Source organism: Mustela putorius, unplaced genomic scaffold (assembly GCF_011764305.1).
Source record: "Mustela putorius furo isolate JIRA1106 unplaced genomic scaffold, ASM1176430v1.1 tig00000275_pilon_pilon_pilon, whole genome shotgun sequence".
NCBI lineage: Eukaryota > Metazoa > Chordata > Mammalia > Carnivora > Mustelidae > Mustela > Mustela putorius.
In genome coordinates this window covers 34,070,390-34,097,792 of record NW_025421341.1, presented here as the reverse complement: position 1 = coordinate 34,097,792, position 27,403 = coordinate 34,070,390, and the positions used below count along the sequence as shown (strand labels likewise).

At 48.8% G+C, this 27,403-nt stretch overlaps 2 protein-coding genes across 7 annotated transcripts in view; both read right to left on the bottom strand.

Moving 5' to 3' along the window:
- EIF4E2 (eukaryotic translation initiation factor 4E family member 2) overlaps positions 1-19,288 on the bottom strand; it is a 30,129-nt gene extending 10,841 nt beyond the window's left edge. For 2 of the 6 annotated variants that reach the window (XM_004773484.3, XM_004773486.3), the window contains exons 1-6: positions 19,141-19,288; positions 12,960-13,074; positions 11,358-11,492; positions 6,219-6,323; positions 4,845-4,997; positions 4,611-4,747 (exon numbers count right to left, since the gene is read on the bottom strand). In XM_004773484.3, the coding sequence (XP_004773541.1) occupies positions 4,611-4,747; positions 4,845-4,997; positions 6,219-6,323; positions 11,358-11,492; positions 12,960-13,074; positions 19,141-19,160 (665 nt within the window). In that variant the 5' untranslated portion in view covers positions 19,161-19,288. The other 4 variants (XM_004773483.3, XM_013046337.2, XM_013046338.2 and 1 more) reach the window with 4 other exon arrangements.
- A 1,847-nt stretch (positions 19,289-21,135) lies between these two features.
- Positions 21,136-26,623, bottom strand: CHRNG (cholinergic receptor nicotinic gamma subunit). The gene is made up of 12 exons (XM_004773479.3): positions 26,529-26,623; positions 26,204-26,343; positions 25,922-25,966; positions 25,638-25,747; positions 24,936-25,091; positions 24,115-24,212; positions 23,638-23,838; positions 23,318-23,432; positions 22,982-23,096; positions 22,072-22,285; positions 21,718-21,851; positions 21,136-21,477 (listed from the first exon to the last, which is right to left on the bottom strand). Exons 1-12 carry the CDS (start codon positions 26,581-26,583, stop codon positions 21,304-21,306), a joined length of 1,557 nt encoding a protein of 518 aa, XP_004773536.1. The 5' UTR covers positions 26,584-26,623; the 3' UTR covers positions 21,136-21,303.
- Positions 26,624-27,403: the final 780 nt, after the last annotated feature.

The following is a 27,403-nucleotide window of genomic DNA, read 5'->3' as shown; positions in this document are numbered from 1 at the left end:
CTGAACAGATTCAAATGACAGAGTGACAAAGAGTCCTTTAGAGACCACTCTTGTCTCAGCTCACTTACCAGGAAATAAACTCTGACAGCAGAGATCTCACTTCCTGTATAATCATATTTGCTCTCCCACCCTGCCGAAAGTCTGGGTCACAGCCTTGCACTTGGCTGGCACCTGATCCTCATGGACGAGCTCAGCCCCCTGCTAGTTTGGGCTTTCTTTGCTTTAAACATCAGTATGGGGGAACATTTCATAAACGCAAAGCCAGGCCAGCAATTCTGCCAGTGTGACTCAGTGCCAGCAAGCTAGGACTCTGATTTAGACAAGATAGGAGAAGGGATGGCTGATTCTTGCCTACAAAGTTCAATGTTCAAATACAATGAAATCTAGATGTGGTACAGCAAAGTCTCCATGTTTGACCCATCTCTCTTCTCTTCTAGAATAAAGTAATAAAGGGAAGTCACCTACCCTCAACTTCCTGTGCAGAGGGGTCTGGTCAGACTCCCCAGTGCTGTGGCCTACTGAGTAAAGCTGGCCCTGCCTTCCCCTTTACCATTCCAGGCCAGATGCATAAAGGAACTCAATGGGACTGTTCCAAAGAGGAATTTCCTCACAAAAGATACTGGTGCTTTATGTAGCTCTGTGCCAGGTTTTATCCTGGTGATGCCCTGGTGTTTGCAGGTCTGGCTGCATTATGAAATTTCTCCTCAAAAGGGGATACAGTTACTCGATGTTTGCAAGGACCCAGACCTATGAACTCTCAACTACGACTGGTCTCATTAAGAGGAGCCATGCACCTGAGCTAACACTCAATTGAACAGGTTTCCCATTTCTCAATGGGACCTGCTCACCCTTCAGGGGGCGGAACTATTGGCAATGAACAGTAGGAGGCAGCAGGCAGGCATCCCCTCTACAGTGAAGCAGCTCACCAGGCAGCAGTGCTGGCCTCAGCCCACCTAGGAGTATAGCAGGAAAAGGCCACAAGCAGCATGATTAGGGAAAGGCTGGAAAAACCGAACAGTTGAAAAAGGACATTGAAAACTAGACTGATACAGCAAGGTGGAGAAATGTGACTGAGAAATTGTAGCCATTCCTAGAAAAATGCCCCTCACTATTTCCAGCAGCCCTACTCTCCAAAGAACTTGGGGGAGAACTGCTCCTTCTTCCTTCACTTCCCCAAGTCCTCAAGTTCTTGGTGCTGCTCCTGGGCTTAATCAATCTCCAGTGGGAGAGCCACAAGGACTAGAACAAAGCAGAACAGCTCTGATTTCTGTTGACATTTGGCAATGATCACAGGGGCCTCCGTGTGGGTTTGGTGCTTTCCGATCAACTCTTACTCTGGATGGTGACATCAAGCTCATCTCCTGGACTAGTTATATAGCGGCAATCAAGGTCAATACATGTAACATAATATTGGAAGGCAAGAGGGAAAAGGCCATACAAGGTAACTCTGACAAATGCTGAAAACATAGAGAACAGGCATTTCCACATGCCAACAAATCTCCCGTCTTCCAGGTATTTCAACCAATTTTGGATAGGTGATAAACAGAGAAACAATCACACAAACACCTCCAGAATGTTCAGTACTAGTCCTGTTGTGTGTTCTGTGAGATCCCAGGCCATGTGCAGCCTGGTGGTCAATCAGGACGGGAGAAGTGCAGGGTGTTGCTGCCAAAATGGAAGAGCCACTTTGGAAAACTCCACATCACACCCACAGCCACCTTCAAGACACCATCAGGCGACCTGACCTAGAGTTCTACAAAAATGGTTTACTTCTGGTTTGGGTAGGAGCTCCTAAGAAAACTTAATAATGAGTAATGAGACCTGCTGAAATCCTACATGCAGGTCAGGGGCCTGAAGGCTGTGCTGCAGTGCACACAAGCCAAGCCACAAAGCATCTGAGGGGCTGGTGTGCAGTACAGTCCGATACCCTCAGGAGCAAACCTTACAGGACGAAGACATTTCCCCACCCCAGATCCTGATGCACAACAACCCTGGGGACCGGGAGAAAGGGAAGGTCTAGTACGCTGAAACCTCGCAAGCAGGACTAGCTCAAAGAGGAAGAGGATTTGGCTCTAAATGGAAAACAGAAGGGAGAAGGCTGGCAGAGAGCTCGTGGCTTGGGCAGCTCTGGCACAGTGAGAAAACCCTGTTAACACAAAGCGAGGAAACTACATACACACAGCCACACACAGACAAAAAAGCAGGGCTTCACCTCCAAGCAAGAGAGCTCTTTGAAGTAAAGGCAAACAAAGTCAGCGAAGCAAAGGCCAAGGATCCCCCTTTCCAACCTTAACAGACTTTCAAGCTGAATTCTAATCAGAAATCACTCTGGTCTAGTCATCACCGTGACCAGATGGGAACTAAAATTCAAGTACCAGAAAATGGGGTCTCATTTTGAGAGCGAGATGTCACCTCATTATGTCAGACCTCAGCAGAACTGGAACAAAATACCATGTGACACTACAATGGGCTTATGGAAATGAGGCTGCATTCCCCAGATGGCCCTCCACGGAGAAGTCTGTGCCATTCCTTAATATGGTGACAGTCAGTCCGAAAGGCCACTTCTTTGATGCACCATAAAGAGCGAGAGCATGAGACAAGCTAGTTTAGCACCATTTATTAAATGATCTCAGCTGTTGTTGTAGCTGCTGCGTGTCAGCCTGTTCTTAAAACATAAAATGCTCTTCCAATTCCTCTTGTCCAGGACAGAAGGATCTTCCAGGTAGCACGCCAACAGAACAAGAGACTCCGGTGATGCCAGCTTCAATGATGGTGCCATCCAGAGAGGGAGTGGGTCATGGCACATTCAACCGCGGCTTCCAGAGGTTTTGAAAAAGGAGCCTTTGGGGGCCCAGCCTGCCTGGCATTCTAGTGGAAGTGCAAAAGGTGGGCACATTGGGAGAGGAAAGAGAGGGAGACGCGAGGGAAAGTAGCATCTGGGACTCAAGGAGGGTTTCTGGTCCCTGTAGCTGCAGGGCTGGAGTGCTAGGCAGATCTCTTGATAAAGCAGCGAGAAGCAGACTAAGGCAAAGCCCACGGGCTCTCCTAGACTCTGTAAGGACTTGTTCACCCATTTCTACAAAAGTCAGGAAGAACCGCCTCAGGGTATTAGAGAGGGAAAATAGTGGAGAGGGCAGAGTTGAAAAATACCTTCTTTCCCTCTCCTATGCAGGTGAAAGTTTGCTTTTGAAGGGAATGGGGGATGGAGGGCATTTGGGAACCTTGAACGTAAGAGTCCTAGAAAAAGTGGTGTGGACCCCTCCAGCTTGGACTGTGTCTGGCTGGAGGGCAGAAACTATTCTCTCCCAGAACGAAGAATGGGAAAATCTGCCTAGAGAAAAACAAGGCTAACTCAGAATTGCTACAGCAAGCAACTGGGGCCATGGCTGGCTAATAAACTGCTGGTGGCTCCGGGTGAGTCACAGCCAGCCATATGATTACGGACCAACTCCTGCGGCAGTGTTTCCAGTAACAAACTGGCACTTAGCTGGTTTAAGCCAACTCCACCCACAACATTCTCTGTGAATGCATGGGAAAAAGATTCCCAAAGTTTCCCTGCTGAACAGCATCGCTGGGCTCATTACTAGTCTCTAATAAGAATAACATGATGATGATATTATTACTAATGATGACGATGATAGCAGTAATAATAATTCGTCCTATAAGAGCATTCTCCACCTGAGGACCTTCAATTACAAAGATTAAATCAGCCTCACAACAACCCTGTTAGGTAAAGTATTATTATCCCCCATTTTACAGATGAGACTGAAGCAGAGTGGCAGAGACTTGCCAAAGGCACATATTGATACTGGAGTCAAAGGAGAGAGTAAAACCTAAAAGTCCCGACTCCTAGTTGGCTAGCTCTCCCTCCAGTTTTGAGAAAACCTGAGAGCCACTCCCCACAACTTCTTCATAGTAACCTGAATTTACTTATGGCTTCGATCACTGAAGGAGCAACTCCAACCAGTGATTCTCATTTGTGGACATTCAACTCTAGGTACCCCAAGTCCTAGGTAGATCACAAAGCTTACTTCCCCCCTTTGGTATTCATGCTTCCCCCTTGGATTCTGCTCTCACAACCACACTATTCTCCTTCCACTACAAGTTCAGCTCTATAGACCAGGAAAGTGGGAGTCTTCATTCCCAATAATAAGAAGTCAACTTCCCAGGACAAAGAAAACAGACTGATGCTAACAGGTTAAAAAGACATGCAAAAGTGGGGTGAGGGGCGGACAGGGAGGAGGACTTGACCGTTCAGTAAAATTATCTTAAAAAACAGCAAGAAAACGAAGAGCACTTTGTCTTTCATTTTAAGATAGTGGTTAGTGAATGAAAGACACGACAGCCCGTGTAAATAAAGCAAGCCCAGGAAGCGTAACTGGGACTGTGCAGAAGGGCTCTCTCTGATACAAAGCGCCACATAGTGTAGGTGGGCAGGGAGCCTCACCAGCAAAGAACTGCTACGAGTGGCCAAAAGCACTAGAGGGGAAGACTGGTCTGTCCCTTCTCCGTAAGTCTGGCTCCTGTTTGACCGTATTCCTCCGGGCCCAACTAAGGACCTACTTCTCCTAAGCTTAGGGACATACCCCCCAAGCACCCCCAAAACGTACTTGATGCTGTCGGTGTGGGTTTTGTACTCCATAATGGTGTTGGGAGGTAGATTAAGCACTCGCCGAAGCGTATCCCGGATTCGGGCTGTGGTTGCTTGGTCACTGGCAGTCTTATTCCATATTGAAATAATGTCCTCCTACAGGAGGAACAGAAGGAGTCGTCAAAGCAAACCAGAGGCAGTGAAGAGAGCAAAGGCAACACAAGAAACCAAACCTGCCCATGGTGTAGCTTACCTGAAACCGGACAGAGACCACAGCCCCACAGATCTCCTCCCCAACCATGAACTGTTCCCCCAACATGGCCAGGATAAGATTCTCCCAGCAACGGGACGCCAAGCCCTTCCGCAGCCGAATAATCCATTTGCCACCATTTTTATTTGCATCATCCTGTATAAGATAGAAAGCACTAAAGTTAAAATGTGGTTTTGCCGGTCTTTTACTTTTGTATGCAGCAGGAAAAAAGCCAAGGATCCCTTCAACACTTAAGAAGTCTTGTCACTTTTCAGTTATTCAACTTTATAGGAAAAAACGGTGGTAGGACCAGGGAGATAAAAAATGGGAAAAAAAGAAAAACAAGGTGGGACTCCTTGGTATCAGCCACAACAATGAATGGCTAAACCGATCCTTTTAAAAATAAACCTCTTTTTCTGAAACTACTTTGGAATCAAAATAAAGTGATATCAGATTTCAAACATACAACATTCCTCGTTTCATTCACTAGAAGTTTACCAAGTGTCACTAAGTCTCAAGCATACAGACGTGAAGCCACAGTCTCTACCAGATCTAGTCTAGTGGAGGAGAAAGCCAAGAAAATTAATCTCGGCAGTACAGTCTGACATGTGTTGCTGTAACAGAGATACGCTAAGTTAAAGAAAAACAAGACAGAAACACTCAAGAAGTGGAAACATTTAACCTGGGTCTTGAGGGATGTACAGTTAGGTAAAAAAGGCGAAGGGTCTGCAGGCATCAAGAAAAACACGTCTGTGTACAAACTGAGGCTGTGTGTCAGGGAGATATGCAAAGAAGGCAGCTAGCTGCTCTGAAGAGAAGGCCTGGGCATGCTGGGAGATGAGGCCTGGAGGGTTAGTAAGTGCAAGATAATGGGAGCAATGCAGAGTTGCGTAGGGCCTATAGTTGGGTGTGTATGTATGTGCTCACATTTGTTTTCTAAAAAAAATGCCCTGGCATCAGAACAGAAGATGGGTTACAGCAAAGAGATCCTATAGCCCAGCTTTGGGCCTCCAGCTACTGCTAGCTACTCCAGCTCACTTTTTACCCACTTCAATCACATATACACTGTAGTAGTCTCTCTCTCTCTCTCTCTCTCTCACACACACACACACACACACATCCAGTTTAATGGGAATAAGGGTAATTAAAAAAAAAAAAGTCCTTTAATGTTGTTATACCACTTTAGTGATAAAAAAATCTTTGTAAACATACAGACAAGTGATGACATCAGTGCCCTTTCCCAGAGGTCCTGGCTCCAAAGATGTACCAAATAGTGTTGTAGCTTTGAGAGAAAACTTTAAATACTTTAACCTTAGCAGGGCTAAAAAAAAACCCCGCAAACACTCAGAACAGCAGTCTGAGGTCCTCCGGGCTTACCTCCCACATGGGTTTAATTCCTTCTTTGAAGAGATGGAAGTCACTGTGGCCTGTCAGGTCCCCGGGACGTACCATGTGGCTATAAAACCTCCAGAACTGCTCCACCTGTAGAGAGAAGGCCCCAGAGCACAAAAGATTATCCTTCCTTTTTCTTTGAATGAGTATGAGATTTAAGAGAAGACACTCTGCTACAGACTTGACGTTTTGGAGGACACATTTTCATTTGGGGAAGCATGTGGGAAGGAAGGCATGCTGTATGGGAAGTACAGAAATATAATACTGTTGATACAAGGATAAACTCTTTAGGTGGAAAATGCCAGCCTCAGCCAGGACCCCTATTTATGAAAGCCCCAGGATAATCATTGCATGCTATAAGAGGACCCTGTTTTACACAGTGAAATCTTTCCAGTTTATTTTTTTCTAAGTAGGCTCTATGCCCAACACGGGGCTTGAACTCATGACCCTGAGATTGAGAGTCTCATAGTCAGAGCGCCTAGGTGGCTCAGTCAGTTAAGTGTCTGCCTTCCACTCAGGTCATGATCCCAAGGTCCTGGGATCCAGCCCTGTATCCGGCTCCCTGCTCAGCCTGGGGCCTGCTTCTCTCTCTCCCTCTCTCCCTCTGCTGCCTCCCCTGCTTGTACTCTGTCAAGAAGGTGAATAAAATCTTTAAAAAAAATTTAAATAAATAAATGAAGAGTGCCACTCTACCGACTGAGCCAGCCAGGCATCCCAACACAGCGGAATCCTTTTAGTCTTGAGGTATATTAAGTGCCACATACATGTAATTTTTTAGAACCAAATCACTTTGTAAAAAATACAGTATTATTAACTATAGTCATCATGCTGTAGTCACATCCCCATGAAGTCTGATCGCTTCTCAATCACAGACTACTTACTGGCAGATACAGCGCAAACGACAACAAATACATTTAGTTCTGTTTGGTTATTGAGCCATCAGTGATGGTATCAACCACATACTCTACTCTAACCCATGGTGCCCTTGGTAAGGGCAGGACGACCAAAACCAAACAGAACTCGGCCTCTCATATTTGGGGTTTAAGTTCCTCTTCTGAACTAGAAAATTTATGTTTCTCCTTGCCCCTCCTTCATAATCCTGTTAGAAAACTAGACATATTTCCTATTAGATGCATGCCTTATCAGATGTATTTCTCTATGAGATGCATGCTTATTTCTACTCATCAAGCTATTCCTGTTTCTCTCGGTAGTGCCATGATAAGGAGACCTTACTTCCTTAACAGGTACTGGCCCCACGAAGTACTGGCCAGTGAAGAGGCACACTTTAGGAAGAAAGAAAAAATGTGGAACAGTGTGAAGACAGTTGGTATTCGCCAACACAGCAATGAGGAGGCTCTGAACAAACACCCAGCAAGACATCACAATGCACAGCTGAAAACAGGGCACTGAGGAGATGAGATTCAGGTCATACTTCTAAGTGTGGATAGTAACTAAGGAGAAGGAGACCTTACACTTTATGAAGCGGCTGTTCCTCTAGAGAACAGAAACATGGGAACTGTCTCATGTTACAAAGAAGTCAGGAACAAATGTCATTCATAGGATTTTGAAGCAGTGTCTCATCTCGACAACCGCTATGTTTAGCTGTATATAGCAACTAGGGAGAGTAAGTGGCCATACGTATTAAACGAGCAAACATCTTTTTCCACTCTGACACAGTAGGAAGAATCAAAATACACCCACTAGAACTTATAGCTCACTGTGAATTAGAAATTGGGGGGTGGGGGACGCCTGGGTGGCTCAGTTGGTTAAGCAGCTGCCTTCGGCTCAGGTCATGATCCCAGCGTCCTGGGATCGAGTCCCACATCGGGTTCCTTGTTCCGCAGGGAGCCTGCTTCTCCCTCTGACTCTGCCTTCCACTCTGTCTGCCTGTGCTTGCTCTCACTCTCTCTCTCTCTTACAAATAAATAAATAAAATCTTTAGAAATTGGGGGGTGGGGGTGGTTAGGGAGAAAGTATACCAGCACCCCCAATTCCCCAATTGAGCACTGCTTTATTAGCTGTCTGGTCTCTTCAATTCTATAGTCAGACTACAGAATCTCAGTCACCATCGTACATCCGAATCACAAGAGAGATGAAGTACAAAACTTGAGAAATATTATTAGGCTTCAAAAGATTTCCTCTTCCTTCTCTTTAGGCAATTTTGGTATTTGAAACTCCTCACTGAAACCGCAAAATAAATGTTCAGATTCAGAATGTAGGCTGCACACACACACAAAAAAGACTTCAGAAATAATCTCGGGGGGCGCCTGGGTGGCTCAGTTGCTAAGCATCTGCCTTTGGCTCGGGTCCTGATATTAGTGTCCTGGGATCGAGCCCTGCATCAGGCTTCCTGCTTGGCGGGAAGCCTGCTTCTCCCTCCCCTGCTTGTGTTCCCTCTCTCACTGTGTGTGTGTGTGTCTCTCTCTCAAATAAATAAATAAAATTAAAAAGAAAGAAAGAAAGAAATAATCTCAGGGCACCTGGGTGGCTCAGTTGCTTGAGTGTCTGTCTGACTCTTGCTTTTGCCTCAGGTCATGGTCTTGGGTGCTAGGATCCAGCCCTACATCAGGCTCTGCGCTCAGCAGGAAGTCTACTCTCCTCTCCCTCTCCGTCTGTCCCTCCCACTACTCACACACACACTTTCTAAAATAAAATCTTTGAAAAAAAGAAATAATCTCAACTACGTTCCTCATTTCATAGTTGAAAAAATGGGTTTCAGAATTTGCCCTGCACTGAGTCCAGCACCATAGCAGATGAGCCATGATGATCCCAAAGACCAATGCTCTTTCCATTTTAAGACACTGCTTTTGTAGTCATCCTGACTTCGAGAACTTTTAAATATGGTCAAATATTAGGATTAAGGAGCACTGAGAAATACTGCTTTGGATTTGATAAAATGTTCCACAATGTGATTACTTCTCTGTGAGGAACCTAATATTGTGAGACATTTCCTGATGCCTTGAATTATAAGACAGCCAACAGTGGTCACACATCCACGGATTCTAGAAGAATGATACCCCAGATGATGTTAACAATGTTGCTCTAGTCAACTCAGCATTCATGCCAAAGAGAAGAAAAGAAGAGGCACCTGGATGGCTCAGTTAAGCAACTGCCTTTGGCTCCGGTGGTGATTCCAGGGTCCTAAGCCCTGTATATGAAGCCCCATGTTGGGCTCTCTGCTAAGTAGGGAGTCTGCCTCTCCCCCCTTCAACTTGTGCACACACTCCCTAATAAAATAAATAAAATCTTAAAAAAAGAAAAGAAAGGGCACCTGGGTGGCTCAGTAGGTTAAACTTCTGCCTTCAGCTCAGGTCATGATTCCAGGGTCCCAGGGTCCCAGGATCGAGCCACAGATCAGGCTCCCTGGCTCAGCAGAGAACCTGCTTCTCCCTTTCCCTCTGCCTGCCGCTCTGCCTACTTGTGTGCTCTGTCAAATAAATAAAATCTTTAAAAAAAATTTTAAAGAGAGAGAGGGGAAAGGTAGGCTCCCTGCTGAGCAGAGAGCCCGATTCGTGGCTTGATCCCAGAACCCTGGGATCACAACCCGAGCTGAAGGAAGAGGCTTTAGCCCACTGAGCCACTCATGTGCCCCAAGAGTCACATGTTCTAATGAATGAGCCCACCAGGACTCTTTAATTTTAAGCCCATCTCCTCCAAAGGGGCTTTCCCCAAGCTGGAATTAATTTTTTCTTTCCTCTGAACTTCAAGAGCACTTCAGCCTTCCCTATAGCACTTATCACTGTAAGAATGACTTGCTTCTCTAAGGGCAAGAGCTTAATTCATTTTAGAACTCTTGGTGAATCCATTCAACAAACATTTCTTGAACCAAATATGCACCCAATACACAAGCTATTTTTAGTATTACAATAAAGCCTGTATCTACCAGTAATAAGGGAGTACAGGCGGGCACCTGGCTGGCTCAGTTGGAGGAGCATGTAACCCTTAATCTCAGGGTCACGAGTTTGAGTCCCACGCTGGGCATGGAGCCTACTTTTAAAAACAAACAAATAATTAAATAAATAAGGAAGGAAGCACAGGCTCACTAAAACAAATCCTTGCTTTGGGCTGAAATGATTATCAACTCAGCAGAGTAATCAGCTAATCTGATTACCAGATACATATGACATACACACACGCATATATCTGATTAATAATAAATGAAGAAATAGTCTAAGAAAGCAGCATTAAGTCTCACTTTTCTTGTTTGTAAAACATGGATAATATCACTGATCTCATAGGGCTATTATATGATCAAAGGAAACTACATCAAGTGCCTATTACTGTGTCATTCTTCTTTACCAATTTATTGTAATGTTTACTGTCAGAGTTTTCATTTCTAGTGTCTGCATTTTAAATAGGAAAAAACCTCCACAATTTCAAGAAAACAACAAATCCTGCATTTGATTCTGCCCAGAAATCAAATGTACAGCATGTAGGAAGTGCATAAAAATTTTTGCTGAACAAGACTGGTGTTAATTGCAGATATGGAAACCTAGCCACCAGTGAGGGAGACAGACAGAGCTGGGGCTATTTCTGACTCTGACAGTACTTACAAAAACAATGATTAGGATTTAATTTTCTTTCTGAACACAGGAAAAAGATGCTACTTTATACACAGTTCCTAACGTACCCAAAACCCTAATGGGAGGTTCGTTGTTTTTTTTTTTAAGTAAGCTCTCTGCCCCAAGATTAAGAGTTCCACGCTCTATCAGCCAGATGCCCCATTAATAGGAGGTTCTTAATGTAAGGAAAACTTTTGAATTTTACTCTTGACTTTACTGTCAAGCTTCATAAAAAATAGATATAGCGTATTATAAAATGTTTTATCCTCCATGAAAATTTGCATGCAATAGGGACTCAGTACATATCTACTTAAACAAACCTGTTTTTTTGTATTGTCCCTTTACAATCAATTTGACAACTCATATACTTCTTGATTCCTATGCATGTTACCTATGGATGTCTGATGAGAAATCAAGAATGAACAAACCTGACCTTGGGGACTCCGTCAAATAAGGAAACCAGAATCCTAAGCTACCAGGAAAGTTAAAAAAAACACTATGATGTAAATATAGGGACTAATGTTCTACAAAGGCTCATTACATTAAAGCAGTAAGTACTCACGGAGGCAAAGGTGCCAATCTGTTTGATATTCTGTTCATAGCTCTGTGAGCTGGTGGGACGGCCAGGGGTCCTTCTGGAGTACCAGAAAGTATAGTTGTACTGCAGGGGATGCTCTGCTGGTCCAGGCACAACAGCCTATCAAGTAAAGAAGGTGTGTTAATCTGGGGCATTTTTCACATGATCTGAGACAGAGAAAACATTTTACGGCGTCACCCCTTATCACCTCCACAAAAAGGACACATCCTCAATTACCTGCATTATGCCCAAGATTCCACTTACCAGTAAGTTTCCTTAGTGGTTAACTGACTCTAAGCTCCTGTAACGTTTTATCTGTATTCTTACGGCATTTGTAACTTTGTGTTTTCTAACTTAGGTATTTATGTTTATATCTTATCTCAGCCAAGTACTCCCAGGCCAAATATTGCCTCCTCTATGACACTTTATCACTTACTGGCTAGTAACCTGGGCAGGCTGCTTAACCTGTTTGTGCCCCTGCTGCTTATCTACAAAGTGAAGAAAATAATCATAACCATATCATAGGGTTGCTGAGCGGATCAAATAAATTAATAGATCTAAAGTGCTTAGCACAGTGCCCGGCACACAGTAAGTACTCAGTGTCAGCTATCATTACTACTGTTACTATTAAGTGGAAGCCTCTGACCCATAGTCTCATTCGCCTTTGTGTTCTCTTAGCACCTACAATGCTTGTATCTGGATAGTCCTCGACCTTGTGAGAGAAACAACTGTTTTGATATGTCAAAAAAGAAGATGATCTGGAACACCCAGGTGGCTCAGTCAGTTAAGCATCCGCCTCCAGCTCAGGTCATGATCCCAGGGTCCTCGGATCAGGACTCAGGCTCTTTGCTCAGCGGCGAGCCTGATCCTCCCTCTACCTGCCCTTCCCCCTGATTGTGCACACCTTTGTCCCTAACAAAAAAATAAACCCTAAAAGGAAGAAAGAAAGAGAGAAAGAAAAAGAAATCTATCAGTCCCTCATTCTCTAGACTTTCTCTTTTTCCAGTAACTTTCAGTTTAGATTATTACTGACTAAAGAGTCTAAAATTTCAAGGGATATGTAGGATTAAATACTCGGCAGCAGCTTATGAAGCAACAAATAGCTCTGCTAAACTCCAAGGTTAATATATCGTCATGCTGGGAGAATGCTGGAAAGCAAGGCAACATCTCAAGATCTTGTGGCAAAGGAAAAGTTCTAATTCCCACCATGAATGCCAGTGATTCAACAATCTTTTTCTGAGAACAAAAGCAGATATGCCAGTGTGCTTCAGTTAGTTAAGCATCTGACTCTTGATTTCGGCTCAGGTCATGATCCCAGCCAGGGTCCTGGAATCGAGTCCCAAATCTGGCTCCATGTTCAGCATGGATACTGTTTGCCCTTCTCCCTCTGCTCCTCCCCCTGCTTGAGCACATGTGTACACACATTCTCTTTCTCTCAAATAAATAAAACCTTAAAAAAAAAAAAGCAGCAGATATTCCAAAATAGGGTGCCATCAAGTTAATCTGGTATCCTTAACCTAACAGGTTCCACAAGATAACCAAATTTCAAGTCCAAAGGCAATTCTATCTCTACAGCACAAAACTCACCTTCCTCTTACTGCTGCCCTGATTCTTGTCTCGTTCCATTTTTTCCTTCTCACCATCTTTCTGTGTGCTGTTTTCTTCATTCTGATCATGGTCCCCACTGTCATCGTCTTTCAATCTGAATGGGAAGGCAAGACAATGTTAGGCCATGAATGAGCTGATTCTTGCTTACCTAGCAAAGCCACCGGGTCAAATGAACTATCATATAACAATCCCTAAGTCAGTCAAAATAGAGACAATGAGATGTATAAGAGATGAGGGAAGAGCAAGGGAGTATAGAAAGGCAGTTAGGAGGAATTTCAAAACACACTATCTTCCAGTTTTCTTTTTTCTTTCTTTTTTTTTTAATCTTATTTATTCATTTGAGAGAGATACAGAGACAGAGATGGAGAGAGAGAGATCCCAGGACCTGGAGATATGACCTGAGCCAAAGGCAGATGCCCAACCATCCAAGCTACCTAGATGCCCCCCATCTTCCAGTTTTCTGACAGGCAAAGAAGCAAGAGAAAAACAGTTTAATTCATTTTATTTTTTGGCCAAAAATAATGAATTGATAATAGTTTCTGTATTGTATAACTGCTTTGGCCTTTCAAATAAAGTTAAAAACTGACCTATCTTTCTTGACACTTCTTCTAACCATCTCTCCTATCCTTCCCCACTGCAACTGCTTTAGTTCAGGCCCACTTCTCTGTCATCTCAGTTATCAAAATAAATCCCTAAATGGTTTCCCTAACACAAATCATTTCCACCCTCTATCCATCCTCCACATAGCCACCAGCATCTTTCTAAATGCAAACAAGGGGCACCTCTGTGGCACAGTCAGTTAAGCATCTGACTCTTGGTTTTAGCTCAGGTCGTGATCTTAGGGTCTTGATTTCAGGGTTGTGAGGTTGAACCCTGTGTTGAGCCCATCTGGCTCCATGCTTAGTGCAAAGTCTGTTTAAGACTCTCTCTCCCTCTGACCCTCCCCTTGGTGCTTGTGTATGTGCACATGTGCATTCACTCTCTAAGATAAATAAATAAATCTTTAAAAAAAATAAACAAAAATCTGGTCATTTAAATTCCATGCTTAAAACTATCAAACATTTAACTTCCATGCTTAAAACCATCCCTTGCCTTTTGATGCACACCCTGCAGGATAAAGTACAATGAAATTTAAGATCCTCTAGAATCTGATTTTTGCCTACTGATATTTCTTTCCCTTCCCATCTCCCAAAGCAATCTATAGTCCCACAGCTATGCCTCTGCAAACACTACCCCTCAGCCTCAGGTGCCACTCCTCCTATGTCTATTTTTCCCATTAAATGGAGGGATCTCTTAGAAGTCTTTTTAATCTTTGATCTCCAGCACCAAAGACAAGAAGATGTTGCCTTAACATATTACACGATGTTAAACGTTAAACATGAATCAATGTTAAACGAAAAGAAAAAGAAATGACTGAAAGAGGGAATGAATGTCTTCTTGCCTGGTAAGACTGGTCAAATGTAGAGTAGATGCTATACTTCTAGAAGCAGTGAACTACCTACCCTAAGGCTTTCAGGTACATCTAAAGCTCACTGGATTCAGACAAAAAGATAAACGGAAGGTGAATTCACAAAGATAGGAATGTCATGTAATTTAGAGCTGGACCATTAGCTTATCATGGCTCTTCTCCAAAACCACCTTTGGCCCTAATGACTATCTAGTCAAACGGAATTAGGTAATTCTCAAGAAAGGACCTAGAAATGCTCAAGTGATAACCTTATATACCTATAGAAACATGATGCAAAGTATTTTGCATTTTCTTTTGCCCATAAATTTCCAGTGCATAGCACATAAAAAGCACTCAATAAATATTAGAATGCACAAACTAGCCATGTGATGAGGTGCCTTTTCTGCTCATTTCACAGCCCTACTTGTAGGGTATACTCAGGTGCATGATGCCATAAATGACCCTACCCCACTCTGTTCAAGGAATGAGTATGAAGGGCACTTGAATAAAGGGCATTCCAGCCTGGCCAATAACTGATGCCCCATGGTCTTGCTCATAATTATGAGTAGATTCCTTGCTTGGCTTTTCATCCAGGAAATGAAAGATCACACAGATTCAGAAGCTGGGACAACTACATGGCTCCCACATGAGAAAAGCAATGAGGGTAGACAATGAACAAGAGCAAAGAAAACCAGTAGGGAGAAAGGAAATGGAGCAGAGAAAGTGGTGAGAAAAGTGGCTTTGTTTGTGATGCTGCCATCTTGTTTAGTTTGATTTCCCCAGACTTCTGGGAGAACATTATCTGTGCTTATTATACTTCTTCCCCTTTATTAAACTCGAGATGGTTTGGTTTACTTTCCTAAAGGAACCTGTATAGCACCAAGTCCCACATTTACCAAGCCACTTATTGTATAAGAGGTTAGACTGCCTGTCCCCAAGGATCTGATTGTGGAGATAATGTATACATACTTGGGAATCAGCTTGGTACAAAGGTCCTGCTCTCTATGTGCCAAATATCACCTCCTTCTTGGTCCCAAAAAACTCCTTGCACTCTTGTGTTATCAGCCTACTTACAGTTTCCCGATCTCACCCCTCTGTTATACTCACCGTGTGGTCTCTTCCCCTACTTAACTTGTCCATCAGGACTTGGGATGAGGGCCACTTTCTCTTAGAAACATTTCCTACTCTCCCTAGGCTGGATCAGGCTCCCCTCTTCTGAATCTCACCATACAAATGCTTGTACTTGTCTCAGATGTAATGTCATGGCTACTTTTTTGGGCTCCTACCAATCAAAAATTTCTCATGGTTTTTTATACCGAATAGGCCCAAGACAGCTCCTAATTCTTATCTTTGGGGCACACCTCAGGACTCAAGCCATTTCCCTCTCTTCTTACCTCTTAGCCTTCACTATATCCTCTGGGGTCCCTCCTCTTTAAATTTTGAAGAGGGGCAGTTTACTAGCCCCAAGAAAAGTTGGGGCTAGTAAGTTCCTTGGAGCTAAGTTCCTTTCTCTGCTGCTAATCACAACAAGGAAAGAGAAAAAGAATAGCAAAAATAATTATATCTGAGAAGAAACAGTGCCACTGAGATCCCTGGACCACACTTCCTGATTCCCTTCAGAGATGGTAAAAGGAAATCCTACGGACCTTCATCTTGTGTTATTTGAGAGTGGAGCTAGCCAACTACGCTGCCCTCAAAGCCCATACTTAAGGCAAATCACTTGCACCCTATGTTCCAGAGGCTACTCTTCCCAGCCTAAAGCTGGATTTGAGCCAAGATACCATCAGGACTAAAAATCAGTGCTCCACAGACTCAGGAGCGCAATTAGCATCTCTAAGGCTATCCAGACTGAGTGGCTAAGTCAGCTCATCAAACCTTCTGCCCAGGTTTGTCCTTATACTAACTAGGTGCTTGTGGATAGGAACTTGGGTCTAATTCATCTTTACATGTCCAGCATCAGTCAGAGACAGACAACAAACATGTTTAATGAAAACATGTCTAAAATCAAAGCAATAGGGGCACAGTTACTGAAGTGTCTGCCTTCGGCTCAGGTCATGATCTCAGGATCCTGGGATGGAGCCCCACACCAGGATCACTGCTCAGAGGGGAGTCGGCTTCTGCTTCCTCCTCTCCCCTCTGCCCCCGCCCCCGCCTGTGTGCACTCACTCTCTCTCAACTAAGTTAAAACTTAAAAAATAAAATAAAATTGGGGCGCCTGGGTGGCTCAGTTGGTTAAGTGACTGCCTTCAGCTCAGGTCATGATCCTGGAGTCCCGTGATCGAGCCCCTCATCAGGCTCCCTGCTCAGCAGAGAGCCTGCTTCTCCCTCTGCCTGCTGCTCTGCCTACTTGTGCTCTCTATGTCTCTGTCAAATAAAAATAAATTTAAAATAAAATAAAAGCAATACAAGGCAGAATAAATAGGATGAGTGCCAAACAGGTGGCTTGGACAATACTTTAAGAAAGGGCCAAAAGCTAGCAAAGAGAGAATAGTGACAAAATCGAGTATGGCATCTAGAGCTGAAAATTAATCAGTCTGGGACTGCAGAACAGTGAAAGCATCTTAGGTTTGACATCATGTCAACAGGATCAATGACAGGGGCATTAATGGACTTGACAGATGTGGGAGGTAGGGTATAATTATAGTCCTAGGTCAAAGTCGAGCCCACTGAGTAGAGTAAGTTAGAGCTCTTCTTTAACCTGAGCTCATCAGACTAGACGACAGTACCCAGGTCCAGGCAATGGACTTTTATGATGCTGGCAAACTGGCACCAGTCCTTAGGAACCATGTGGTTTAGAGTATAGAAGCCAAAATGTAACAATGGTCTAAAAACTGCAGATTTTGGGGGATCAGGGCTGGCTCAGTCAGAGGAGCTCCAGGCTTGGGGCTGTGGTTTCAAGTCCCATGTTGGGTGTAGAGATTATGCAAAGAAATAAACTTCAAAGCCTGGGGCAGGAGTGTGGTCTCTAATTGCTAATTTCAAATAAATGAAATGCTTTGGCTTTCTCCTGCATAGCTAGGAGATGTTAAAAAATTCTGACTCGGTATAAGAAATAGCTAATAATGAAACATTAAAAATGATCCAGGTTAATTTTTGTCAAGAGGTACTTGAACCTAGGTTAAACAACACATCTGGGTTTGAATTCTGCCACATGGGCCTTCCTGTTTTTGTGGACAAGTTACCCAACCTCAGGGGGCCTCATTTTCCTATCTGTAGAAGGAGGTAACACGACCCCCTTTGCAGGGTTGTTAGGTGTAGAAATAATACGTGAAAAGTACCTAGCAAGATGCCTATGGAAGCCATTGCTACTATTCTTAAATTAGTTTACTGCAGATTGCTAAATGATTTGGGCAGGACTGGACTAGATGACCCATAAAGTGCTTTCCTAAGATGAAATTCTGATTTGTTTGATCCAGCAGAGGAACAGGGTTTGCAGAAAGCTTCACTGAGGGAGGACTTAGATCTGGAACTTGGTGCCCCAGAGATTCAAGATGAGGGGTACAAAAGGGGGAGGGGGAGTGTGGCTGTTCCTACTGAGATGGGCTCAGCTAGGCAGCAGACTTTTTCCAAGCCCCCAGAGACTTCTCAGAGACCAGGAAACATTCCTGAGGAGCTGCCTAGAGGGCTGAAACCCAGGACTCCTGAATTTGCAAACCAGCACTCCTTGTCCTGGAAAAATCCCAACTTGCCGTCAGCAGACAGTCACAGCCTAAACAGTGATGCCACTTTACATTTCTTCCTCACTATGAGCAGTTCACAAAGTACCTTTAGGCACTGCTGAATGTGATTTGATCTTTATCACACGCCAGGGCACTAACCACTAATGTGCCTTAGATAACAATGGCTGGGTAACTCTTCTACTGTCAAATAACTGGGAAACTGGTGGGTCTGGGCCTGGAAATCCGGGTCTTTGGAGATCAGATTTACCAGATTATTAGAAGAGCGATAAGAACATAAACTACCTCAAGATACAATCGCTAGAGGGAAATACTCTCATTTCTTTTCTGCATTTCCAATTGATGCTCAACTAGGAACAAATAGGGTAGACACGGAAGTAGAGACGGGGGCAACGTCAAGTGTGCTCGCTGGGCAAGAAAACGAGCAGCTCCCCGTGAGTGTGTTGGAAGGGAAAAGGAGGAGAACGGAAGTAGGAAGAAGGCTGAGGCAGACCAGGGGCGTTCCCTAACTGAGCAGCCTCCAGGCGCAACAGCCACATCGTCTCACTGCACCTTCCCAACTCTTGGACCCGGGCTGTTACCGTCCCCACTCTGCAGATGAGAACACTGACTCAGAGAGGCGAGGTGACCTGCCCAGGCTGGAGAGCGTGCGTGGAAAGCCGGCTTCAGAGGCAGGGCAGCCAGGCTGCGGAAACACCCAAACCGCCGCGGTCTCCGCCCCTCCACGCTGCCGGCCACCCGCACCCACCGGGGCGGGGCGTCCAAAAAGCTGCTTCCGGGCGTCACAGCTACCTCCTCCCCGGGCCCCCGCGCTTCGCCGTCGGTCCGTACGACCCCCGCGTCTCTGGGACCCCCGCATCACGCCTTCCCAGCCCCCTCCTCTTCCCCGCCGGCCGCCTGGGCCAGGGAGGCCCGCAGCCCAAGCCCGGGAGGGAGGACGGCGCCGGGGAGTTTTGCCGCCGCCAGCCCCGCTGGGGGGCGGGCGCGGGGAACGGTTGGGGGAAGGGGCCCCGTGGGGCGGCCACGCGCCACTCACGCGTCGAACTTGTTGTTCATCCTCTCACCGCCGCCGTCGCCACTGCCTCACGGAGTGACTTCCGCTCCGCCAGGTCTCCCCCCGCTTAGGGCCCGGCTACTTCCGGCTGCGCGCGGCGCAGCGGAACGTCGGCGCCCTACCTCTGTGTGGGGCGGGTATCCCGGGACGCCCGCCTTGGGCGGCTGCGCGGAGGCGCGGGTTTGGCGGCCGGTAGGGTCGCGTGGGCTCTTCGCTCTTCCCGGGTTCCTGTCGTGCGTCCGAGGGGACGTCCCGACCCCCTCCCGCGGCGGCTCGGAGAAAGAGGCAGAGCCGCGTCGCTGACCGTGCGGGCTCTGGACTCACTGCTTGGTACAGATCCCGACTCCACCCCCAGACAGGCTGCGCGATCCTCCCCGAGGCTCTTTCCTCTTGGGGTACCGGCCACACTGTATTATAGCGCCTGCCTCTTCGGGTTGCCGCGCGGATGGAATGGGATCGTCAGTGGCAGGTGCTAGACTTAGTCGCCCGCAGTAAGTGTAGTGTTGTAAATTTTTGCTTACTTGAGCCAGGAGCTAAAGAGCTCATCTCCGCCCTTTGAGGCAAGTCAGAGAAGTTGAGAGACTCACCCCGGGGGACAAAGCTAGTGAAAAGCTTACAAGAACCACAGATGGGCCCACCGTCATCAAAGTGCCTCCCGGATCTAAATCTCGGCTCCAAATACACAGGGAGACCGCGCATATAAACTGGAGTTAATGAAGTGAACCTGCTGGTGGTTGAGCCCCAAAGCCAGCAACCCTGTATTTGGGAGAGGGTGTTGTTTCCGGGGTCGCCCCCCCCCCCGCAATGTCCCATTGTCAAGTCTTACGTGGTACTTTAACACTTGGGAGTCACTTTCACCTGCACCTTTGATCCTCTAATGTGGGTAGATAGGAACTGAATGTAAATGTACCCGCATTTACAGAGGCTCAGGGGGCACGAATGAGTTGCTCAAGTTGTCTTATCACCTATAAGACTCAGGCCCCAGCTGTACTCTCAGAGCAGGGCCTTTCCTCTCTCCCAGGAAGACCTCAGCCATCTTGTTTCCTAAGTGGGGCCAGGGGAAGCTGGTCAGAGTCTCCTCTCAGAAGGCAAAGCCCAGTGATTCCCTGTTACCTCCCAGCCTTTCTGCCTACCTCTTGGTTGCCTTAAGCATCCTTTGGGACCAGTGCAAATGCCCCAGCCCTTGAGAAGAGAAGAGGGGTCTGTTTTCCAGGCCATGGAATCTTTCTTGGAGTGTCTAGAATTGGGTTGGGAATTCTGGACTCCAGACTATTTAGCCACCAGTGTTCTGGGAAGCCCTTCTTACCCTGGGCCTCAACTTGCCCATCTGAAATGTGGGGGAATAGTGACTCTTACTTGTCCATGATGACCTGAGGAGCTCTTAATTCATGGAATCTTTTGTGATCAATGACAAAGCATAGAATGCAAAGGTCACTGGTGCAGGTGAGTATTGGCTGCTTATAGCGCCCAGAAGGCAGGGGAGGGAGAGTAGCAGCTGGACTGGGCTGCTGCCATTCTTTCAAGAGAACATTTCGCACCTGTCTTGACCTGCCTCCTTTAGGGGCCTTTGGGGAACTTGTAAAAAGGAAGGGAGGCCTAGGCATGGAGGGATGGGACCTTGCCTAGTTGGGAACATCATACAAGACAGATTCCTTACGGCTTCAGAAATGAGGGGAGTAAGGGGCACCTGGGTGGCTCATTCGGTTAAACAACTGCCTTTGGCTCAGGTCATGATCTCCGCCGGGTCCTGGGATTGAGCCTCAAGTTGGGCTCCCTGCTCAATGGGGAGTCTGCTTCTCTCTCTCCCCTCTGCTCATGCTCTCTCTCTCTCTCAAATGAATAAATAAAATCTTAAAAAAAATAATAATAAATGATGGGGCTTGCTCATGCTTTGCTGAAATGAGGGGGTTGCCAGGAGTAGGTAACCAGTGCCATGTGGTGATCCCAAGAGTACACACTGCCCACAGCCATTTTCAGCCACTCCAGAACTCCAGCTTGGTCTCTTTATTTTCCGTGCTTTTTTCAGGGCCGTTGGCCTACATGGCCCTGCAGGGCACTTCCCAAAGGGCCCATCATGACCTCAGCCACTGAAGAACCCAGCTGACAAGACTCCATGTGTCTAGCAGCAGTTGGTTGCTGGTTGGCTCAGTCAGGTGGGGGCAGGTATGAGCGGGGGTCTCCAGGGAATGGCAGAGCGGGCACCTGGTTGTAGTGGGCCATGAGGAAGATGCCAGCAGTGCCACAGACAAAAAGTGAGAGCATGGCCAAGAAGCAGACACGGTCCAGCACGCGGCCCACCAAGAACCACTCCTCACTCCCCTGGAGGCGAAAGGTGGGGTGTGGGGTGATCAGCAGTGACACCAAGCCTGCCCTGGATCACTGTGTGATCCCAAAGCCCTTCTCACCTACTTCCAGGCCGTAACCTGCCTTCGGCCATAGTCCCCTGGCCCCAGTGTCCCAGTTCCAATTTTCTCATCCCATTGCCCTACCACAGCCACCCCACTCATCTTGCCCCCGTCTCAGTTCCACGTCCCTCCCCGGGTACTGAATCCCCCTTACACTGTCAAAGTGACTCTGCTGGTGTCGGGCGAGGGCAATCAGGTTGCAGGCTTCCACACATGCCTGGATGGCGGGGGCGGCCTGCTTCAGGCTGCTGCACCACTCCTGGCTGTGCCCTGGCTCCGGGCCTTTCTCTGTGGGAGAGAGGGTAAGGTCAGGGAATAGAGCGGAGAAGAACTAGTCTGAGAAGGCAGCCTCTCCCAAGGGGCCCTAGCGTCTCTCTCCTCACCCGGGAGACTTAACAACACTCATCTGCTCTGCCTGGTTCTTTGGCTGACAGCTAGCCCTCCCTGTCTGGAGTCCCTGGGGAGGAGTGTCTCCACAGTCATCCCTACCCCACAACCCCAGCCTCACCTAGCTTCTCCAGCGCTGCCCTCACCAGCCCATTGTGCTGCCGCTGCCGGAAGAGAAGTTCACTTCGAGGCAGGCTGAGAGTGACCTCTTCCCCAGCTGTGGGCGACCATCCTGAGGAGCCGTTCTGCAGCTGGCGCTGGGGGTCGGGCACAGCTGCTGGGGAAGGTGGGCAAATGTGCATCCGCAACAGCTGGGGCAAGAGCCGTAGGAACACCTGGAGAAAGGATTTGGTGGCGGGCTTCAGCTAGAAGCCAGCTGACCTGGTATGGAGCTGGGTTTCTGAGCCCAAGGAGAAGGTTGGGCGGGAGGGCTCAAGCCACTAGGGGCCCAGAGGCAGCACACGATGGCCAGGGGCTTGACCCCACTCAGCTCCGCTGGTCTGTGCTAAACACAGGGAGCCTAGGTCCTCCAACTTGTGTGCATGGCAGTATCACCAGGGCACTCCCTACCCAGGTTTCCAGACCCCACCCCCGCTGTTCTGGTCCAGAATGCCTGGGGTGGGCCTGAGAACCTGCATTTGCAACAAGGGTCTCTGTTGGCTGTAGATCACACGGACTCCGGAGCCAGACTGCCTGGGTGGAATCTTGCCTCTGCTTCCTCGCCAGGCAACCTTGGGTAAGTTAATGAATCTCTCTGTGCCTCAACTTCCTCACTTGCAAAATGGAGATGGGACTAAAACCCACCTTGTGGGAGATCTGTGATGATCAAACGCGTCTGCACGCATAATACACCGGTCACATAATAAACACTCAGGATTATATTAATCCATGGGGCACATGTTTCAAGATATACACAGGGGTGTTTGCCACTGAATGTGGCAGGTGAGTAGGGAAGGGGAAGGGGTGGAGAGGACGACGTGTATGAGTGGACTGGACAGGAGGACGCTGAAGTGGGCAGGGAGGGGCCTTGCCTTTCGGACCCCACGAGCCATGGAATGTGTGTGGGGGGACCGCAAAGACACGTTGAGCACGACCACAGCATTCACGACAATGAGGATGGTCACCACCAGGAGGAAGGTGAGGTACCTGCCGGGGTTGAGTGGAGGGTTGAGCAGGAGGTGGGGCTGGGCCCTTTGGCCCTTCATCTCTAGCTGCACCCCCACTCTTGGCACCCAACACCCCCAATCCCTTAGGGTGAGGGGTTGGCATTGAGGGAGGTGGGTGTGGGAGTGGCAGGAGGGACTTCCTGCCCTGACTTCTGGGCAAGGTTGGGGGAGGTGGGCGGTCGGCGTGAGGGGCAGCCTTACTTGCTGATTAGTGGCACTGCCTGGGAGGTCTCGGGCACCTTCTTGGCCACGAGGAAGAGGAAGACAGTCTGGGCCAGGAGCACGTTAATGGCGACGGTACACTTCTGGCCCCCCGCTGCCCATAACCAAGAGGTCTTCAGAGCTGATGTCAATGTCAATTTCTCTGCTGTGGGGCACCTCCCCCACCCCATAAGGAGGCCGACGGCCCTGGTCTCCAGGGACAGGTGGTCCTGTGTGTGGTACCCCAACCCTGTGTCCTCCCAGCTCGTCCCTGTGCTACCACCTGGGGCCAGGGCTCCCCTCCCACCGGCTCCTGGTACCCTTGGCAGGAAGGAAGTAGATGAGGATGGCGACCGAGGAGATGAGGACACAGGGTGCAATGATATTGATGACATAGAAGAGGGGTTTGCGCTGGATCAGCAGGTAGAAGACGACCTTCTGGTGGCCTGCCTCCTCCGCCGGTGCCTCCACGTCTAGCAGCATCTTGGCAGGCCGGTGCCGGATGGCCCACTCCCCATTCTCTGCGGGAAGCAGGCCAGGGTGGGCACAGAGAGGGAAGCCCCCATCCCCTAGCTGCAGGGTGGCCAGCGCAGGCCCAAAGGAGCACCATCCAAGGAGCCCGGATACATGATCCCCCTCCCACCCAAACTAGGAGAGAAGAACTATGTTGAGCCTTTAAAGATATATTTTTATGGATTACTGTGGTTTTCACCTTGGGTTACAGGGAAGGGGGTCTGAGCTTAGTCTGGTTCTTCCCTGGAGGCCAGGTCCAGCAGGGATCCTGGGAGGAAGTTTACCTGTGAAGGCCTCAGGGTCGATGAAAATCCACTCGATGGTCTGGCCATCTTCCTGGCTGAGCTGCAGATTGATCTCATTGGTGCTGTAGGTCTGGGACCTGGGAGATGGGGAGGGAGGGGGGATACATTTGAGTATGGGTAAAGCCACCTCTGAGGTCACCCAGATGATCGTCCAAGGAAACTGTGGACAGTATTGCCTTCAAAAGTGCAGCCCAGAGGGGCACCTGCATGGCTCAGTCATTAAGCATCTGCCTTCAGCTCAGGTCCTGGGATAGAGCCCTTCACTGAGCTCCCTGCTCGGCAGGAAACCTGCTTCTCCATCTCCCACTCCCCCTGCTTATATTCCCTCTCTTGCTGTGTCTCACTCTGGCAAATAAATAAAATCTTTAAAAAAAAAAAAAAAAGGAGGGTCTCCTTGTGAAAAGAACACTTCTCTAAGTTATGGGAAAAACCCTCAAACAGACTTTCTCCCCCACACCCCATTTCTGGATAAGAAGACTGATTTACCCTCCACCTCTCCATGGGGTGAGGGGTGACACTCGTGAGTGCCTTCTTGCCCACACACCCCGGTCATTAATTCCTCCTTTGGAGTACAGGCAGGGAAACTGAGGCAGAGAAGGAGGATGAGCAAGGAGACTGTGGCTTAGCAGGGAGGGACGTGGGCATCTTCAGGTGTCTGAAGATGACTAACACACAGGCCCCCTGAGAGCTGGGCTGGGCCCCTGCTGAGACTGCCTAGCATCCCCCAGCCAGCCAGACTCCTCTTAGGTCCACTCTCTGAATCCCTCCCCGCCTCCCCTGCCCCTGGTAAATGGCCTCACTGGAAGACGAGGGAGCAGTTCTGCCAGTCGAAGGGGAAGTAGGTGACAGAGACCGGGCAGGATGAGCGGAAGATGGCCGGTGGCAGCCAGTAGACACATCCGTCAGGAGACACCAGCACATTGCAGTAGAGGGCCACCTCGAACACGCCGTCCACGCTGTGCATAGGCCGGGCCACGGGGCTGGGGCGAGGGGTCACGTCCCCGGCAACCCCAGGCCAGCCCTTGCCCTGCGTGGATGGGGCCTGGGGACAGCAGCCCTTCACGGCCACAGGGTCCACCACCTCCTTCCAGAGGGCTCCCCCACCGCACCCACCTCCCGGCTTCCTCCAGCCTGTCCCCTCATCACCAAGGCCTGGTCACAATGGTACTAACATCTCCCCAGCTCTTGCCAAGTGTGGGAGGTGACCCCGAGTGCGGCCCTCCATGTCGATTCACTCCTGATGGCTTCTGTGGCAGCTGCCCTCATCCCCGCGGCCAAGGGAGAGCAGCGGCCCACCAGAGGACCCGGGACAGAAGAGATGGAGCCAGGCCGGGGGGGTTGGGTCTGCTGGCCTGGCCCTGCCCCCAGCGGCACCTGCCCCTGCCAGTATTTCCCAGTCTGTACCTTCTGCTCACCGGGCCCTTTCCCCGGAGCCCCCTAGTACTGGGCCCTACCCTTGTGTCCTTTTGTCCCCCCCAACCCCTGCTTGCATCCCTCCTCACTTGTTTTCCAGCACGACATCCGGCCGCCACACCATGGTGGACGGCACCCTCAGCACCCAGAGGCCTTCGTAGTCTTGAGGGTCCCAGCGCAGGCGATAGTCACACCACTGCTGCAGGAGGAGTGGGCTTGCCAGGCCCTGCTCTCCGCCAAGTCACCCTCTGCTCCCCCCGGGAATGGTGCTCAGCCCAGGTGGGTCAGAGGAGGCAGGGAGGGGATGGGGGAAGGCAGGTAGCTCTAAGGGCACTGGGACCCCATAGAAAAAGACTGTGGGGTGGCCTCTTACCATCTCTATCCAGACATTGGTGGTGAGGGCCTCCTCTCGCTCATTCTAGGGGTACAGAGCAGCAGGATGAACCCCCATCACTTGTCCTCTCCAGATGTTAGTCCCTCTAGACCCCCGTTGGGTGCTACAGGACCTCAGCCTCTTGGGCAGCCCTCGTGGGAGATTTCTAGCCCCCCAGCCTCCCCCCTGTGGAGTCCTTCCTCCGCCTCTCCCTAACAGGTCCCAGGGGCCAGGTACACTGGGCCTTTATCTCCCCCACTGCTCTCCAGGCCTGTGGCTCACCAGGGAGATGAGGTTGGTGAGTGTGAGCTTCAGGCTGACATTGACCACGTCCGAATCGCGCTCAGCGGGCCTCAGGTGGGGGTTGTAGCTGTGCATCAGGTCCCCGAGCAGACGTTCCTCCTGGTTCCGGCCCTCGGCTCCTGCAACAGACAGCACTGAGCCTGGGTACAGGGGCTATGGGGCAGATAGAGGGAGAGGGTGTGATGCGGAGAAGTGGGGTGCTGGGCATGGGGGCAGGCTTCAGTAACCCTCTAGACCCTCTGTCCCCTGGGCATTGGGTCTCTGCTCCAGTCCTCCCCAGGCTCCTGATCCCCTGTGTCCACACCCAAGCAGACAGCCAGCAGCAGCAGGAGGAACAGCAGCCCTGGGCCCCTGAGCATGGTGCCACAGCTCTCTACAATGATGGGTGGGACAACAGCTCCCAGCTCAGGGCAGAGAGATGCAGACTCTGGGTCTCATATAACAGCCCAAGCTCCCACCCCAGCCAGGCCAGCCCAGCCCCACCAGCTGTCCGACCACAGCACTGTCAGCTGTTCCAAGATGGACAAAATGCCAGGCTCAGGTTACCTGGGCTGGGGAGGGGACAGAGGGGGCCTATCTGCTCCAGTAGAGACAGCCCAGCCTCTATCCCCACTCTCTGATTCTGCTGTCCCAGCCCCTGTTCCTTCTCTTGGGGGAGCTGAAGACAGCCAGGGACAGAGAGATGTGGGAGGGAGGCAGAGTGTGAGGAAGGGCCCTGAATTGGGCTCTCTCATTCTACTTCCTCCAGGGGGTGTTCAGGATTTGGGGAGGTATGGAGGCATGTTCTGTATCAGAGTTTCTCTGTGATGTGGTTGAGGACCACAGACTGTCCCACCAGCCTAATATCTTCATGGGTTCCTCCACTGGGCCCAGACACTGCAGGCAAAGCCTAGGAGAGAGATCCACTACGTTCCATAGGCTTTGATACCTTAATGCAAATTAGGGTGCCAGTCTGGGCGTCCTCCCAGGCTCTGAGACATGGCATATAGGACTGGTAAGCCTTGAAAGAAGGAGGGCTGAAGAAGACCTGAAATCTGGGGGCTCTTGGGACTAGAACAACTGCTGAATAGGGGCTCCTCAGTGTGGCCTTAGTAGTTCTTAAATTATCTACAAACTTGGGCTCCTGGGTGGCTCAGTGGGTTAAGCGTCAGTCTTTGGCTCATACCACGATCTCAGGGT